Genomic DNA, 18,521 nt, shown 5'->3' with positions numbered 1-18,521 from the left:
TCGTCGTCGTCGGAGGAGGAGAGCTCGATGTAGATGCGCTCCTGCGCAGTCGCTTCGCGGCGCCACTCCTCCACCTTGTGGCCGAAGGCGAGGGCCGACGCGACACCCTGCTCGTAGAGCATGGCGCCGATCTCCTCCTCCCTCCGGTGGCGCTGCTGGTCCTCTTCCGTCTCTCGTGCACTCCGCGCCAGCAGCACGGGCAAAAGGCTACCAGCCTTCGCCGGAGGGAGGAAATCCTTCGGTCCGAAGACGGCCCCGACACGTCGCTCCGGCACCGCCTCGGCCTCCGGCTCCATCTTCACCGACGAGAGCTCGAGCTCCCTCTTCACTAGGCGGAGGGAGGAGCACGAGCGCGAGCTCGACGCCTCGAAGGAGTTGCCGGAGAAGAGCGCGGCCGCGCGCTCGGTCGTACTCCTCTGTCTCGCGACGGCGGCGGCGTCCGACCCCACCGCGTGTACCGGCGGGCAGCACGCTTACGGATGGCGTCGGATCTGACGCAACGAACCCTCTCGGGGTCGTCATTCCTATGGCTACCGGAGTTGGCCATCACAGGCGGTGGAATGGAGCGGCTATGCGACGGAATGGAGGCACGCAACGACGGATTGGAGGCGCCGGCGATGAGGTGGGGGAACTTTTCGCGGCGGCGGAGGATTTAGGTCCACCGCAAAACTTTTACAGGTCGGACCGCGTTTGCGGCAGGAAAAACAACCCAAACCCGCATACTCGCCGAATTTTTTGCGGGCTGGGCGTTTTGCAGGGTCTGCTAGAGTTGCTCTTAGGCCAGGGTGTTGCACAATGAAACAAAAACCAAGCGAACCCCAACTAACAGATGAACATGTGAGTGACCCAAGCAATAAAAACGTTACAAGACCAGCTCTATCAGATCATCCAATCGACACACAGCAATACAGCTCAAACGTTTACGCTTTTAATCCCCTTTAAAAGTTGATTTCATGCTATTTGTCATACTCAGGATATGCTTTTTTCCATGGTACAAGCTAAATGTATCACAAAGTATGTTCATCAGCCACAAGACATCATTAGCGCCTCCATTGCATCACTGATAACAAAACTGTATACTTGCCACTAGTGCCACTCTAACATGATTAATCATAAGACTAAAACCATATCTTTTAAGTTATAGATGCATGGACTGGACAAAACATGAAGGCCCGCAGGGGGGTGACCGTGCTTTGATCACTTGGTTGAGACAACAACATCGTCGACTACTGACTTGACTGGCCACAGGGTAGTAAGTAGCCTCCTTCGCTCAGCATGGGATGCCCGGTTACCGCATTCCACTTCTAGGTTTTGAGCTCGAGATAGACTCAATGATCCTGTACATCCATCGGTCGAGCATTCCTGTACCACACAAGGCAGAAGAGTCTATCAGTTTAAAGTGAAACCAAAGAAAAAAAATGATTACTGCTTGCTCATTTAAAGTGCAGATCATCCTGCAGGCAATTGGAATATCATACAACACGAGCATATGATAACAATACAATCTTGTAGGCTGGAAGCAAACCTGTCATTGCAAATGTACCCCCAAGAACTGCACAGAGGCGGGTTATGAAATGTAGGAAGTTCCGTCTTTCTTCTCTGATGGTGACTGTGATTGGTGAGAGATCATACAGGAAGTAAACGGCTGCAGAAGGAAAACAGATTAGTCCTAAAACGAGACGAGCATAGCATACTTTGAGAACAAAATGGGGAGGGGGGTTACCTGGCCAGGATCTATCAGTTGGGCGAATGGGAACAAAATATTCTGTCACAGAAAACTGATTTGTTGGCAACACTCCCTTTGAGAGGTATCTGTACTCGGTTGGAACAACCTGCATATCAATCGAATTTGAATAACAGATGGCAACATTGTCTCCGACAAAACGCAACTGATTGCAGAGAATATCAAGTGTTAGATTTCTATCTGGGGAGCAGATGATCTTTCGTTCATCTGGTGTACAAATAATATCCAGTCAACAAAGGAAAAAGGAACACTTCCTTTTGGCCTGCTGATGACTTCACATACAAAGGATATTTGTACAATTTATTTCATGAATATATTCCCTTCAGCAGGGGCCTAATTTATTATTTCCCCTAAATGTTGCAATTACAAGCGGGCTGCCTGAACATTATTGACAACAATGGGGAAACTACTGAAGGAATGACCACTAACCTTGATATAGTATTTGAATGTCCCACTTGTGTCATGCAGTATTCTTGAAGTATCATCAAGGGGATTATGAATTCCAGGGTATTCTGGACCAAAGGACAGTCGATGGATAACATGGCTAACATTGACATGACTTGACCCATCAAAAATCTGCATGCACCAGATGAACAAAAATCATCTATAGGAAATGATCAACTGGAAACTGAAGGACAGTGCAATGAAGAGATTCAAGATATGAAAATCATCTATAGGAAATGATCAGCTAGAAAGCAAAGGGAGAGCCATCTCTGCACCTATACTTGAGAGAAGAAAACAAAGACCGCTTGTGAATTAAAGATCAAAATGAACAACAACGATTTGTTTCATTATAAGAAATCACTTGCGTAAAAAAGAGTGAAGAAATGTAAACAGATCTCAAAGAAAAGTCAATCCATTCTAACTTAATATAAGAACATGCCAATGAAAGGGCCATATGAATATCATGTGCGTAGGCACATAATTCGATATGGATAAACAGACCTCAAAGAAAAGTCGATCCATTCTAACTTAATATAAGAACATCCATTATGCGTGCCTGAAACCGGTTTTGGTTATTTTCTGGCAAATTTGTCCTACTTTCTTTTCCTGTCATCATCTTTATGTTTCATGTTACCCTCATCTCACACAATCACTGGAATATGCTTTGCTTCAAAATAGCACACAATAAGACCTTACTCCGCCCATTTTACAAATATACTTGCCCAAGCTAAGCTGGTAATGCCTGAGATTACGATGAGACTGAGAACCGGCTGTTTCAGTGATTTCTGTTGGGATTTAGACGCCTAATTTCCTAGATGGCTATACCGAAATATGTTCAACTAAAAACTTAAATGATTCATTATGAAGAACATGTATGTTAGTTGTCTCTGTTGCATACATTACAAATTAGCTAGTTTCCTAAAAGCTTAAATTTCTATTCTAGGAATCTTACCTGCTGGAAATAAAGAATGCATACTACACAATAAAAAATATACAGATTGAAGAACAGCAGTGAAGTATCTGCAGTTTTAGATGAATAACCTGATTTGCAACAAAAATGTTTAAACCGTGCACCGATATATGGAAGTTACCAGCAACCCTCTGCACGTCCAAGGCACCATACACCTGTAAAGTTTGAAGCCATAAACTTGTTAAAAACACCAGAATGTACTTGACGACCACAACACAATCATCAATAGTAAAATGAATGAATACTGATGAAGAAAAAACTTACTCGGCATCCTTCGCCATTTTCCATTGCAAGTTTGACACTCTTAACCATTTTATCTGCATCTTCGTTGAAGGTGTGCTCAGGCTGCTTTTGTACATCATGCCCATGGCCATGGTCTGATTTAAACTTAATCAGCATATTATATGCAGAACAAAACACCAATATAATCTTGCAGCAAGCCATTTTCCAGAAGGAAAAAAAGAACAAGTGCTACCACATTGAGAACACAATAAAACACCACAATATAATCTTACAATAATCTATGAAAGCAACTAGCTTTGTGATTTTATCGAAAACTCAATGAACAAAGAAGTAAGCTGCCAAGATGCAACTACTAAATACAGACAAAGTTTTAAAAAGTGCCAGGCGTTAACTGTGATTTTTGCTACCGCCCTGTGCTTTTCTGAGCAAAGTGCATGCTTAAGCGCAATTATGCGCTAGGCATTTTGCTATAGCCTAGAGCCTAGGCGTGCTCAAGTGCTCGCCTAGATGCACCTTGTTTACCTAGAATGCAGGACTCAGTTGACTGCTCACTTTGGTCTTGCCTGAAACTATGCCTGATGCCTAGTTCTATCAATGCTAACCTCAGCGAGAGAGAGTGAGAGGTAATTGTAGCAATCACTTCTCTATTCGTTAGTACCGTCATTTGTACAGTATACTGGCAAAGCACACAACTATGCCGAGACACTATTCCCATGTTTGGATTTATTTTAGCACACATCACATATTCTAGGCTTCTAGCTAAAGCATGTCTGTGCAACAAATAAAAATTCTAACTACACAACATATTTGCCCATCAAATTAATCAATGTTGTTGTATTGACATTTTTCTCATCATAAACGATACTGATGAGCGATAATCCATGCTTCCATTTCAAATATATACTACTCCCTCCATCCCAAAATATAAGATCATTTTTGGCACTATGAAAATGATCTTACATTTTTGGACAGAGGGAGTACTTCCAAATTATAATCCAAAGCATAATTATATCAGAAAATAATGATTAGTAGCAGCCACGGTTTTTATATAGTGAGGAAAAAGGATACATAATATGGATTGAAAAGGAGACTATATTGTATGACAACTTAGTACTGGTGCTAGATGTGGTTTTCCTTTTATAGAGTAAACGGAATATACCATGATCATGAGTTCCATGCTCCTTTTCAACTAGATCAGACAAGTACTCAGTACCAATGATTTGGCCATACTTATCCAAACGAAGCTGCATACATCAGAAAAAGGAGGATGCAAAGTATTATTAGACATGCAACATATACTGAATAGTTAAAAAAGTACCATTTAAAGAAACTACAATGCAATTTTACTGAGAAAATGTTTTCTGGAAGTATGAAGAACATTGTCAGCACAAGAGCAAGACATGAACCACAGCTTAAAGTGCATGTTCCCTGCAACCTACACTAACCTAAGAGAACAACTGGACTGCTTCATGGATAGTAGGAATGTGCATTTACAAGATGTTTCTCCATCACAAGCAATAGAGGTAATTATTAATCAGTGCAGCTACTGTCATAGTAGAGCATACGCGCATCTGCTACCATATTGAGTTACATCCTCTGAAATTAACAAACTTCTGATATCAGGTGGTACCTTCCAGATATTTGTATGCAAGTCAACCTCATGTTTGCCGGACATGTCGATTGCATCCACACTCAAGACTGCATGACAACAGGAGATCGTTAAATAAATATCAAAACCATGAACCTTATGCAAAGGGATGTCCAAACGGAACCTTGTGCAAACTGATACTGGATATATTATTATATTTAATCAATAACTGACCTTCACATGGTAAAGAAGGAAACGACACATTTATATGAATTGGTAGAGTTTCTCCTCGTTTCAGATCTACAGACATCTGCAGATATTGAAGAAAAACTTGAGATGGCATTCCGAACAAGGGAAATAGAACCACAACGTCCAAGTTGGTTTTCACTAATATGAAAACAACAACTAGCAGATATTAACAACAATGAGACTATCAAAGGGCACACAATTTTATATAAATGTAACTAACTGCTCTCTTTCATAGTTCCTTTGTCATCATGCAGATTCCTTGGCCAGATTGGTTTCGTAAGTCATAGTGAATAAACTTAAACAGGAGAAATTTGAATCATCTACAGGCATATTCCCAACACAAACTAGAGTCATAAAAGTTGGGTAAGAATGGACAGAACAACATAGACATCACAATAAGCTACATATGCTAGCCAAACTACATGAAAAGGTGAACAAGAACAAAACGTACCTGATGCATCGTATAGGTTGTAAGGTAAAACGTGAGCTCATGCGCGAAAAGTGTTACCATAACAATTAGCCCGAGAATCGTCACTGCCAACATACCAACGATGGCGCGTATTAGACACAAATCTCCAAGATATAAGCATCCATTAGCAGAAAACAGTTCACGAGGCAGCATATTATGTATCTATGTACCTATAGCACCCGAGTAAGTCTTCTTCAGCAGGTGGTCTTCGGCGTGCGGGAACGCATTGAAGTTCTTCAGGGACGGTATCCTCCCCATCTTTGCAGCTGGGCACAGAACACACCAACCTCGTCAGACATGCTATAGGCAAGCACGAGGACAAAATCAAGCTGCAGTCCCTAGATTTGACAGGAATTCTCCACAAACAAGCGCACAACGATTCTGCAAATACACAGCAGAACGGTACGGAATTCTCCACCGCGTCGCATCCGGCGGAGGGCCCTTGACAACCCCGCCAGGAGGCGCGAGGGGGGAGGGAAGCTCCGTCAGATTCGAGCCGGCCGTGACGGCAAACCCTCCCCCAGATCGGACGGGAGGAACGGGCGGGCGAGATGAGTTGCTCACCGGGAAGGGGGGGCGGCGGAAGGCAGTGACGCGCTAGCGGACGTGGCGGCGGCGGCGGCGCTGGATCTCACGGCGATCTCGTCGCCTTGGGACACCGTGCCGATGCCGGAGGCGGAGACGGAGCAGGTCGGAGACACCAGAACCGAAACCCAACGACCCGAGACTAGTATCTTTTTTTTTAGACATACCGAGACTAGTATCTTCTCCGCGTGCCAGGTAGGACCCGTCGGCCGGCCAGCCCAGCCCAGGCCCGTCTTGGAGAAAGGCCCATCTCGAGAAACGAGTCGGGCTCGGCTACTGTTGCCGGCCCACCAGGCTGCTTGGCATCGCCTCCGGCCGCTCATCAATTGCATTCCGCAGTTGGACGACGGCGGCACACTCTGCTTCTCACTGACGCCGCCGGCCACGCCTCCGCCCGCCGCTCCGCCCGCCGCCTACGAGCTGCGGCTCCAGGCCCCCACCGCGCGCTGCAGGTACGCCGCCACGCTGTCTTACCCGCGGCGAGTCCCTCGTCGTCCTAGATCCGCCTCCACACCCGCCCTCCCCGTGCTCCGACCCACGCTGTAACTGTGATTGGATGTCTCCAGAGCTCGCGCGGGCGGATTCAGCGCGATGGGGGACGACGGGGCGGAAGGGGAGGCGCCGCGCTGCGTCGGCTGCGGCCGGCGCGTGAGGACGCTCTTCGTGCAGTACTCCCCGGGCAACATCCGTTTGATGAAATGCGTAAGAGCCCACCCCCTACTCCCGACGCATCGCGTTTGGCCTCTGCGTGCAATCCGGTGTTAACCCTGGATGCTGTTCGTGTGTAGGATGTCTGCAAGGCTGTCGCTGATCCCTACATCGAGTGTGAATTCATGGTATGGTATGGTATGATGATCAATGATGCATGGGTTCAAATTGTTGCTATATGTGTGATTTGACCGTACGGGTGCAAGTGGCGCGCGGCGTGCTCCTGCTTCGTAGCCCTAAGTCAGCCAAAAATAGCTGCGATTTTAGTCTGATGGAGTTAGTTCACTTTATTATAGTGGATTTATCGATTTGGCGGGATTATGTGGGTGTCCCTCTTGCACCCTTATTCGACCGTTTGTCTATGTACGTCGCACCTAGTTATTGCATCCCTGATGTGCTGTGTGGCCTTAACCATCTTACTCTTCTTTCACCACTGTAGATTATCTTGATCGATCTGATTCTACACAAGACCAGGGCATACCGACATCTACTGTTCAATAAGCTGCACATTGGTTCATCTCTTGACAAGGTGGGAACCATATGATACCATGCAACCTCACGCAAGTGCTGTTCCGCCTTTTCAAACTCCCTAAGGCCGACTCCGCTTGTAAAACGCTCTGCGCCATGTATCTCTTTTTTGCTGAGCTTTTAATATTAATGCTCTAAGCATGCAGAGCAGTTAATTTATAGATGTGATGCTTTTTGTTGTTACCATGATCATTTGAGTTAAACTATACAGTTTACTCAGTGTGTATCTATCGGAATATGGAAGCTGAATTGCTGTGGATGCTCCTCTTTTGCATTAATAGCACAAGTACTTCATTTACCATATCTACTTTTATTCAGGCAACAAAGGGTGATAACAGTTAGCAATTTAGCACCATCAATACTTTCCTAGTTTTACAATTTACTCAATACTTCCTATAAGTCCTGGTGCTTGAGAATTTGAAGTTTCATCTGGCCTAGATCTGCTCTTCTTTTGCATTAATATCACAAGTACTTCATTTGCCATATCTACTTTACTCGTTTTACTCAAACAAACAAAGGATGATAACAATTAGCAATTTAGCACCATCAGTACTTTCCTAGTTTCACGATTTACTCACTACTATGAGTCCCGATGCTTGAGAATTTGAAGTTTCATCTGTCCTAGAGCTGCCTGCTATTTTTCTTGTTCATATTGTGCCTGTATCATATGACACCTTCAGCCTTTTATGCCTTGGCAGTCCATCCAACAAGAGCATATGTAAGCTGATTACATGGAAAATATAGCTATCTATTCATAATTCTTCTAAGTTCAAACTGCATTTTGGCACTCATGTTGTAATATTTTCTACCTTTGTATAATTTTTCCTTGCTCATAAGTCATAATATGTTGCCTTTTGCCTTCAAAAACTATTCAGTGGCTAAGTCCGAATATTCCTTTTCTCTTATGTGTCTGGTTGTTGTTTTGTTTTGCAGGGAATACTGTGCCAGTTCATTGTGATGCATATCGTTCTTGACGCTTGTATCCATTTTCATTTCAATTTTTTATTTATTTTAATTCTGGTAGTTTCCAACATTCAACCTAAGCTGCCCATAACTATGTAGTCAGAATATCAGTTTCAAAAAACAACAAAGCTGATGGAGATTCTTCCAGGAGCACATTGTCCACAATTTGCAATTGCAGCGAGGTGATTAAAGTTGACTTCATTCAGATAACAAATGTTTCCACTTCTCGTCACCTAAGCAGTGTATTGGGTGTTCTTCCTTTCTTCAGGTTCTGGGTGATGCATTGTTAGGAAACATCATATTTACGGCCATGTTACTCCTGGGAGTACGTTATATCCTCAAATTTTCGTTTGACATTACAAGGTATCTTTGTATGCTTGTATCCTTTTCAAAATATCTGGATACCTCTGAGGTGGTATTTTTCAGTTCTCAATATAAAATTACCGTTCCTAATAAATACAGCTCTTGTTATTTCATTATGTGTGAAGTGTTGTCAGTGTATCATTTATTTACCCGGTAGGAATTCTGCAATACTTCCCTTCGTCCCAAAATAAGTGTCGCTGGTTTAGTACGAAGTTGTACTAAATCAGTGGCACTTATTTTGGGACGGGGTAGTACATTTCTATCTTTGAAGAGGATGAGATCATATAAGAGTTTACTGTCGGGGCCTCCCCTACAGTTTTCCTATGAAACAAAGAAGGTTAATTCATGTCATAGTTCTACATATGTGTGTTATGCTTGGCTCACTGTTGCATTCTCCATTACTCAGGTATCGACAGATTCTGTTAGCCATCATCATTTCGAGCTATGTCAAGTTATTTCTTCTGACAATGATGGTATAGAAGAACCTTATGTTGACGATTTCCTCTGAATTTATTTATCAAATGTTTTCTTTCTAGCTGATTACCGAATTTGCAGGTTTGGGAGTTTCCATCATCTGCTATATTCATCGTCGAAACATTTGTTCTCTCATCAAATGTTGTAGCCCTGAGAGGTAAGCACTGCTTATTCCTGTCATGAGTTTTTTTACCCTTCTATGTGTATTTTCTTAGTCTTCACATTTTCTAGCTGTTAGGATTCTTCCACATCAACAAAATATAAGATTCATGGTCGTTGAGCACAAATCAACGTATAAACAAACGTATAGTTATTCCTTGGCCCTGTATGATGTCAACTGGTACAAAAGTAGCCTTGGCAGTATTTGAACATTTATAAGATGGTTGTGTGAAAGAGGCATATATGTGGTAACCATATACTGCGGCTGGACCAGACAGATGCCCCAAGCTCTGCAGCACATGATTGAGTTGTGTCACGTTCTCATTGTATCTTACGGAATTGATTGATAGATCTGCCTCAGCTTGATCATACCCAACTTCTAGAATTTCCCAAAGTGCCACCTTCAATGCAGAGCGCCTGTCAATACATACCTGGTATAATATGTGCGCACAGGTGTACTACATTTGCTGGTTTGTCCTAGCTTTCAATATTGAATGGGTCGAGAGACACGGATTGTACTGAAGCTGAAACTGGTTAATTTCCTTTCAATGTTTGTAGTTCAAATTCATTCCCATGTCTGCTATATAACACTGACAAGGACGCAAACCAACTGTCTTCTCAAACCACCGATCACAAACGCTGTGAAAACTGAACGTCCTGCTGTTTTTTTCAGTGGTGACACGGTTCCCAAAAGCCCACTGCGTTGGGGTCTGCTTCATGGCGCACGCGGCAAAGCACTTGACGGAACGGTGGCTCATGTGGACACCATGAACATGAATTTATCAAGACTTGCCGCCGTCTTACTCCAAGGTCGGTAGGCCCCAGATTTACCCTGTTTCACTCCATCTAGTCGTGCCGGATGTACTCATTTGCGACAATCTGATTGACTGTCACTTCAGTGTTCGTGCAGAGTGGAACTGGACCGTGCCGGAACTGGAAAACGGGGACCCATCCTGCTGGCCTCTGTACTGAGGCCCTGCAGGCTGAGCGATCGCGGTCCGGTGAGCGTACGCCTGAGAGACTGAAGAGGCAGTCTGTAGAGATGGGCCGTCACTTTCGCCTACTTATGGCCCAAGTAGGAGTAGCTACTTACTTGCCCTGTTCACGCCCGGAAGTGCGTCAGCCAGCTGACAGGGCCCCTCTACCTTCTGATTCTTTCTCAGTTGTACACCCGTTGTAGAACAAAGAGCTTTTGGGTGAACGCACTTCCGAGTAGAGTTATTACTGCGCCTTTTCCAGTAACAGGGTTTGTTTGCAGGTTTTCACTTTTCACGGACACTTCCTCTCTACTGACGATGTGCGTTCGTAGAGTGCTGAGCCTTTTCTAGTACGCATCTACAGGCCTCCTTTGGTTTGCAAATTTTTTGGTAGTATTCATGTGGTTTAGAGCCCTTTAGTTTGCATGATGAATGGATCCGTATTCCTATATAGGACTGTTTTTTTTTTCTTTCTCCGTGATGATATGATCGTTTATTTTTTGTGATGATATCCATAATTTTTTATGTATCGACTCAGGCGCAACTCTTGCGGAGGTAGTTTTCCATGCAATGAGTATTCATGAATCATGCTTGCCATGGTGCAGAACGGATAAGAAATCTTACACCCATAACTTTCCCAAAAGGTTCTTGTTGCAGGGACATTATGTTATCCCCCAAACCAAAGTAAGAGTGTCGTCTAACTTTCTAGCTTATCCTCTAACTAGTGCTGTCACCTCCAGGCTCCAGTCATCTCTCGGCAAGTGGAGTTGCAACATTGAGTTGATCTCAAATCTTTTTTCCTTGACCATGTGTTTTAATATTCCTTTTAATTTTGGGATGGCCGTGGGTGTCACTTTGTGTTTGGATAGCTAGAATAGTTGGTATGTGCTTGTCTACTACTGCCTAGCTAAATGAAACTAAAGCATCTTTTCTTTTGGCTATAAAGAAAGATGGAAATTCACTATCCATGAATAAGCGCATCTTGCTCTTAGTCATCAAATTACATGATCAACGGCCATGATTGTGCAGAGCACCATGCAACCTTAGCTACAAATAGCTCTTCCTTGCGCATGATTACATTGCGAATATACTAATCTTACCAGAAATATTATATGTCCTGTCATGTAGCAGATTGTAGAGGCATCATGGAATCTAGCAATCCTTTTACATGGGCCACTCTAACTTCAAGGACCACTACTTTGCGTTTCCACATATGAATCGAGATCAAGCTTTCTGTAACCAACGGCCTATATTTTGGTATGGTACACACACAAAAGGCTAAATTAAGAAGTACTCCCTCCGTTCCTAAATATAAGTCTTTCGAGAGATTCAACTAATGGACTACATACGGATGTATATAGATATACTTTAGAGTATAGATTCATTCATTTGGCTCCGTATGTATCAGGGGCGGGTCCACCTCAATTCAAGGGTATTCAGCTGAATACCCATTAATTCGGGTAAAAAACCAGGTACACATAGTATCTATGTTGTTGTGTATAAGGAAGGGAAAAACGAAACTCGGAACACGTCCACCACAAGTCCACCACTAGCCGGTTAGCCCTTCTGTTCTGAACTTCTGATACTTCTGACACAGGTTTTGTTCTCGATTCTAGCAGGTCGCGGCATTGTTGTAGTATAAACAGGGGCATAGTTTGAGCTCCTATAAGTAAGTTAGTCTGACCACTTGTCTTTGTATTTAATTATGGTGAAATTAAAGACTTGCTTGCTGTCAATTATGAAATGTTTAACCCTGATTTTTTTTACGAATCGTTTAGACAAGAGAATTTGCTATTTTTCATTTGAGTTTGTAATGCGAGTGTTTATAAATTTTGAGTGATTGCTTGGTCACAATGATTGAAAGGAAATTCTTCTTGCAAGTTAAGGATGATGACATCATCACTCATTTTCAAAGTATCAAGGACCGTAAAACTATCCTGTAATTTGTATGGTTCCTTATCATTTTCTATTCTATCCTCTATAAATCTTAGATTTTGTGATGGTATGTTGAACAATTTTTTTACTTCTATATGTTGAACAATACCAAATCATGATAATTTTTTATAAATATAATATAATATGTGAGACCATTTCTATATTTTAGAACTACTATGATATGCTTCTATGATCGGTTATACGTTCCAAAAGGAAGACTATAAGCTTCAACTTTTTTTCAAAATTTGAATACACAATCTTCAATTCCTGAGCCCGCCCCTGGTATGTATACACCTAGTGAAATATCTTAAAAGACTTATATTTAAGTACGGAGGGAGTAGTACATATTTAGATTTTAGGGTGTGTCTTATTTAGTCAAATGAATGAGAGATGTGGCCAGCCAGAATTTAGTGAAGGTTTTGTAGGTCCATGGTTGGGTCAATATTTGCGGGAAAACATAACTGGTGGGCACAATACGGCGTGGTTATGATGTTCAGTGATTCTTGTTGTTGTTGTTGTTGAGAATTTTGTGCACAATGACATGGATTTGACACCTTAACAAGGTTTTTTTTAACACAGATGCAAGGGCTCATATATACACGAATACATTTATATGTATAAATACAAATACGTACACACTATCCTTATGAGCATCTCTGAGAGACTGAGCTAGCATATCATCTTAAGATATATGAAGTCATCGTAGGTGTCTCGTCTTTGACAGAAACGTGTGCCCCACTTAATGCGAATTGCCGAAAATCCTGAAATAAATTTAGGAATAACGCGAACCCAGAATTTGAACCCTGATGGACTGAAAATATCACTATCCATCTAACCATCCAACCACATGTTGGTTCACACCAATGCCAATTATGTTGTGTTACTTGCTTTGATCTCGGTGATTTGATAAAAGTTGATCTAGGGCCGAGATGGCGCGATGATATCTGCCTGGTCGATACAGGTACGTCCCACTTTGAGCCTGTTCGTCCCTGAAGATTGAGTTTAAGCTTCCCTAAAGAATGATTGGAGCTTAATATCTCTCTGTTTCCATCGGGGCGCCACTCCTGATAGCGTCGAGATTTTTCTGGATGACAAGGTATCTCACGGTTACTGTAGTCGTCGACACATGCATGCTAGCATTACTACGCATCAGGGCACACATCAAAGCTGCGGTTGATGCAGTACTTTGTTCAACCTATCGAAAGGTAAACACGCAATCTAGCACTATCACTACAAAAGGAATGGAAGAGTAATGTGCAAGTTGCAAAAGGCAACCACCTTAGGGCCTCTTTGATTCGTAGGATTTTGAAAACTTAGGAATAGGAAAAGTATAGGGTTTGAGTGGCATGTCCACTTGAATCCTATAGGGTTAGCAATGAGTGTTTGATGTCACAGAGAAAACAAAGAAATTGTAAAAAAAGTTTGAAGTGGATGTTAGATTTTGTATGAAATGTACTAGAAAAGATTTCATAGAACAAATTCCTATGAAATCCAATCCTATGAATCAAAGGATTAATGTAGAAAAAATCCTAAGGATTTCAATATTCCAGAAATCTTATAGAATTCCTTTAAATCAAAGGAGCCCTTATCTAGTAATGGTAGTGATAATTAATTAACTACCCCCTTCATTTTGAAATAAGTACTCCTTCTATTTCATAATGTAGTGCGTTCATGTGTTTTAAGACTTAAATTTGATTATAAAATTAACCAATGTGGACGACTACACTGGGGGCAAAAGTTATACCATTGAATTCGTATTTGAAAACAGTTGTTAGTGGTATAATGTTTGCTCCAGCCAGAGTCTGTCACGTTGGTTGAATTTATGATCAAACATAGATCTCGAAAAACACGGACACACTGTATTATAAAATGGAGGGAGTATTACCTTTAATGTAAAATTGATATAAAGTTGAGTATTTTATTTTGAGACGAATGGAGTACTACTCTAGCATTAGGACTACAACATAGCCAATCCAAGTATTTTCCTCCATGCATAGCACAGACACAGTACATGTGGTCGTGCGTGGGGTGTGCGTGTACGCGCCATCAGCCATGATGCACGTAAGCCAATTGGCAAACCGTGATAAGTCTTTACCTAATAATAAAGAGGCTATTGCTTTCGTCGGAAAATCCGCTGTTGTCGTTTAAAAAAAAACCGTTTTTAGGTAATTAAAGCCGCAGTACCTTTTTATGTGTTACGAACAGGAAAACGTTTCATTTTTGCAGAGAGCCCCCTATGGCATTGGATAAGAAAAACGCATCTGGACTGACACAAAACGCACGAGAGGGCTATCGCTTCTGCCCTCGTAATCCCACATCGATATTTCACAGATAATTTCATCATTTTATATACATGCGCCTTGATAATTTTACAAGAGGCAACGGAAATTAAGAGGAATAAATTCGAGAAGAAAAATTGGGATGACGCGAACGGAGGTGGAGCCGCGAGACAGAGGGGGCTCGGGGCGACCATCAGCTAGCGTCGTCTCTCCGACCCGTGTGCCTCGTTCGCACACCGTCACCGGCAGTGGCCCGGCTGACCTAGCGAGCTTGGCGTCTAGCTATAATTAAGCTGTTTTTCTCTTGTGGATGACGGTCACGTCCGGGTATGTCGGGCCGTTGATCCGATCGGTGTGCCTGGTGTCGGGAATCGTTGCAGCCGGCAAGCTACTGCTCCGCGCACGATCGCGGCCGGTACTCAAGTTGTGGTGGTTGTATCTATCCAACAAGACCACCTGCATCAACGTTATAACATGCATGATGCATACACAGACACAAACACAGGAACCAAACCAGAACCACTTGCCTCATCACACGACCCCACCCATGAGCAGGAGATCCAAAAGTTGTAGTACCGAGCAATACATCCGAATAACTACAATACATCAAGCTCTACACCAAAAAGGTAATCATTCACCCTTGGATGCTAAATTTCGTGGTTGATCCTTTTATGAAAGTTGATCAAGATTTGATCCTAGTTTATAATTTTTTTGAGATTTGATCCTTTTTCTATCATGGGGTCCATGACGATTGAGTAGAACAACCTATATACCATCGAGAACCCTAGCCTGGGTAGGGATGCACATCCTACCGTAAAATCTTTCTAAGTATCAGATACAATTCGTGTTTGCACCTATCGCCGGACACCTTGACGATACGGTTGTACATGCTATCGTCAGCCTATTTGGTGGTAGAGGTGCGTCATGCTGATATGGATAAGTTTCCTACCGTCAGGGACCTCGACGGTAGGCTGTTATACCCTACCGTCATGGACTCTGGCGATAAGAAAAGGATCATATTTTGATTTTTTTATAAACCAAGGTCAAATCTCGATTAACTTTCGTAAAAGGGTCAAAATACAAAATTTTGCTGCATTTGAAGACCGTGTGCTCCTCTCATGAATCATGTGACAAAAGGATACACAAAAACAGAAGAACTTTCAGACTAAAAAACTATAATGCCTTTTCTATTACAAAATAATATGTGAATATTATTAGGAAAACATTATTAATCAGTCGGATGATCGTAACTTGCACGTTCGGCTTGCATTGCATCGTCAGATTGCTTCGTGGCGATTACTCAGGCCGTGCTAGTTCAGATGAGTACCTGTGCGTTCTTATTTATAGCCATCAAATTGCATTGCAGCCTAATTGCATTTCTCCCATGTAAAATGTTGCTGGGTCCTAACGATTTTTTTCACACCTTCTGCAACATCACCAATGTTGCGCAAGTTTTTCCGTAACATGAGGTATGTTTAAAAAAGACGAAGGCAAAAAAAATCTGCAACAAAGCCTCTGTTGCAAAAAAGCAAAATTTCAATCAAAATCTTAGTTGTAGAAAAAAATCTAAGAAGAATGACGACGAAAAAGCAATTCTGCAAAAAAGCCGCTCTTGCGAAAAAAACAGCAAGAGAACCCGAATTGCAAAATTTTAAACAACAAAAGCTTTCTTGCCAAAATTTGCATCAAAATCTTAGCTGTAAGAAAGCTTTCAGAAAAATGACGACAAAAAAACAATTATGCAACAAATCCTCTATTGCAAAAAAATAATCTGCAACGACACCCAAGTTACGAAAAATTATGCAACAAGAATTCCGTTGCAGAAATTGTCTGTAACAATAGGTACGCTGCAACAATGGCGGAGGCAGGGGCGGCCAGCACGGCCCTCGCCCGGGCCAACATGCAAAAAGTTTCACAGGATTTTCGATTTTTTGTTCCCAAATCTATGTATTACGTTGTGTGGGCCTCCCCATGTTTCCTGCTGCAACAACACTTGGTGCCACAGTAAATCCTGTTGGTAAAGAGAATCTTGACTTTTCATGTTTTCATGATTGCCGTTGATCAACAAGCACATGAGTTGAATTGCAGATTCAACAAACAAGCAACAGAGCTTCTCATTTTGTCCATTTCCTTGGATCCTAAGAATGCATTCAGGTCATTTAACATTGATAATATATGTTCTCTAGGTTCAAAATTCTATCCTGCAGATTTTGAAGAACAAGAAAGAAATAATCTGAGATGTCAGTTACGACTTTATGAGAATGATATACACACAAACCCGAAGTTTCAGAATTTGACAACGATATCCGAACTTTGTCAACAACTTGCAGCAACTGGGAAATCACATGAATACCACTTGATTGACAGGTATATAAAGTATTAAATGATTTATTTTTCTAAAAGTATTAAATGATTTTTTTTCTCTAAAAGTATTAACTATTTGTATATTTCCTCATGAACAGATTGATTCGACTTGTTCTTACTTTATCTGTTTCAAGTGCAACCAACACGGAACGTGCATTTTCTGCAATGAAACTTGTGAAGACAAGGCTTCGGAATAAAATGGAAGATGAATTTCTAAGGGATTTCTTGGTAATTTATATTGAAAGGGAGATTGCAGTTGGAATATCAACAGATGCAGTTATAGATGAGTTCGATGAATCACCTCGTCGAGTGTCATTTAGTTGAAACAAGTTAGTTCCTCTATATTTCAGTTTTTTCTTTTAATATTTGTGTACAAAAGTGTTGCCATGCTAAGTCGGCCCCGGTCATACATTTTTCCTAGCTCAGCACTGCGCTGCAATGATGGAGGGCGCCGATACGCCACATATGATGACTCACGAGCCGGCCGGACATTTAAAAAGATCAGCCGACGGACGCGTAGCAGTCCCCATATTATAACAGCAGAAAAGTAAAAAGGTCACACAATGTTTTGTTAACGGGGTTCCCTATCGTGGTTAATGTTGATGGCATGATTATAGGTATATCTCCTCATGTACCAAAACAGATCGATGATAAGCCCTACGAGGGCACTAGACAATGCTCCGAGCGCCACGGGCGCCTGGACCATCCTTCTAGTGATCTCTATCTTAGCCTATAACTTATGTTCTATTTTTTTTTATTTAGGCCGAACAGAACCAGTGCAAGCACCAAACCATTTTTCCAGGGTGGCAGGGTTTCAAATGGCTCCGGGTGTGCGTGGGGCAATTATGTCTCCAGTGCGCAGGTGACCGCGATCAACTCCAGCTAGGACTGGTTTGTCGCTCTTGTCCTCCTACTCTACTCAAGACGATCAAAATATGGCCCTGGTGTCCTTTCCAGTCCTTGGTGAGCACGGTAAGAGTGCGGGCTAGGGTTTTGGAGAGGATCGGTGGGCATAGCTTGCTCGAAGAATATGGGTAAGGGAAGTGAAGGAGGTTAGAAGATGGTGGAGAGCATGAAGCTTACAGAAAAGGAAATAAGAAAACCGGATGTGGAGGATCATGATGCCATAGTTGGCTCTAAACGAGAAAGTGATGCATGTGAACAGTGTGGTGGATGCTCTTCGCCTTGGATGGGGAAATCCTCAAGGTTTGTTGTTCAGTTCAGTTTGGCAGAATATGGTTGTAGTATACTCCCTCTGTACCATAATACTTGTTGTTGGGAAGAACTAGTCTAGTTCTCGTGAACAACAAATATTTAGGAACAGAGGGAGTAGTTTGGAGGGAAGATGACATAGATGGAAACTGGGAGGGAGGCCCTTGGATCATAGGTAAACATGTTGTGGTATTTGATGTACTTTAGTGTTCTTAAGACTAATTTTGAGAGAATGAAAATATGGGCAAGCATGGTAAGTCTACCCTA

The 18,521-nt window shown here is 42.3% G+C and overlaps 2 protein-coding genes across 5 annotated transcripts; one reads left to right on the top strand and one right to left on the bottom strand.

The window, feature by feature from the left end:
* Window positions 1-906: 906 nt before the first annotated feature.
* LOC123452557 (probable endoplasmic reticulum-Golgi intermediate compartment protein 3) lies at window positions 907-6,455 on the bottom strand. Its single transcript, XM_045129223.1, has 12 exons — window positions 6,272-6,455; window positions 5,878-5,973; window positions 5,690-5,772; window positions 5,224-5,299; window positions 5,032-5,099; window positions 4,561-4,645; window positions 3,423-3,535; window positions 3,230-3,313; window positions 2,174-2,320; window positions 1,724-1,832; window positions 1,526-1,645; window positions 907-1,362 (listed from the first exon to the last, which is right to left on the bottom strand). The coding sequence occupies exons 2-12, from the start codon at window positions 5,963-5,965 to the stop codon at window positions 1,289-1,291; spliced, it is 1,047 nt and encodes a 348-aa protein (XP_044985158.1). The 5' UTR covers window positions 5,966-5,973; window positions 6,272-6,455; the 3' UTR covers window positions 907-1,288.
* Window positions 6,456-6,633: 178 nt separating this feature from the next.
* Window positions 6,634-10,915, top strand: LOC123452555 (protein ARV 2-like). 4 transcript variants are annotated; one of them, XM_045129220.1, is made up of 11 exons: window positions 6,634-6,744; window positions 6,859-6,994; window positions 7,081-7,128; window positions 7,440-7,529; window positions 8,462-8,507; window positions 8,591-8,673; window positions 8,760-8,816; window positions 9,261-9,327; window positions 9,410-9,485; window positions 10,161-10,297; window positions 10,387-10,915. In XM_045129220.1, exons 2-11 carry the CDS (start codon window positions 6,884-6,886, stop codon window positions 10,665-10,667), a joined length of 996 nt encoding a protein of 331 aa, XP_044985155.1. In that variant the 5' UTR covers window positions 6,634-6,744; window positions 6,859-6,883; the 3' UTR covers window positions 10,668-10,915. The 4 variants fall into 4 exon arrangements, with proteins under 4 accessions (XP_044985155.1, XP_044985157.1, XP_044985156.1 ...); XM_045129222.1 differs by lacking the exon at window positions 6,634-6,744 and having other exon boundaries at window positions 6,861-6,994; window positions 8,760-8,854; window positions 10,398-10,490; XM_045129221.1 differs by lacking the exon at window positions 6,634-6,744 and having other exon boundaries at window positions 6,902-6,994; window positions 7,081-7,138.
* Window positions 10,916-18,521: the final 7,606 nt, after the last annotated feature.

Source organism: Hordeum vulgare, chromosome 5H, assembly GCF_904849725.1.
Source record: "Hordeum vulgare subsp. vulgare chromosome 5H, MorexV3_pseudomolecules_assembly, whole genome shotgun sequence".
Taxonomy (NCBI): domain Eukaryota; kingdom Viridiplantae; phylum Streptophyta; class Magnoliopsida; order Poales; family Poaceae; genus Hordeum; species Hordeum vulgare.
This window is presented reverse-complemented; position numbering and strand designations above follow the sequence as displayed.

Bases quoted from the DNA above. Each gene is read 5' to 3' on its own strand.
- LOC123452557 (XM_045129223.1), bottom strand. From the start codon at position 5,965: ATGGGGAGGATACCGTCCCTGAAGAACTTCAATGCGTTCCCGCACGCC. The intron at 1,833-2,173 runs GTTAGTGGTCAT...ATTGATATGCAG, and splicing joins CATTCAAATACTATATCAAG to GTTGTTCCAACCGAGTACAG. The intron at 1,363-1,525 runs GTTTGCTTCCAG...TGTGTGGTACAG, and splicing joins GGGTACATTTGCAATGACAG to GAATGCTCGACCGATGGATG.
- LOC123452555 (XM_045129220.1), top strand. From the start codon at position 6,884: ATGGGGGACGACGGGGCGGAAGGGGAGGCGCCGCGCTGCGTCGGCTGC. The intron at 8,817-9,260 runs GTACGTTATATC...TCCATTACTCAG, and splicing joins CGGCCATGTTACTCCTGGGA to GTATCGACAGATTCTGTTAG. The intron at 10,298-10,386 runs GTCGGTAGGCCC...CTGTCACTTCAG, and splicing joins TGCCGCCGTCTTACTCCAAG to TGTTCGTGCAGAGTGGAACT.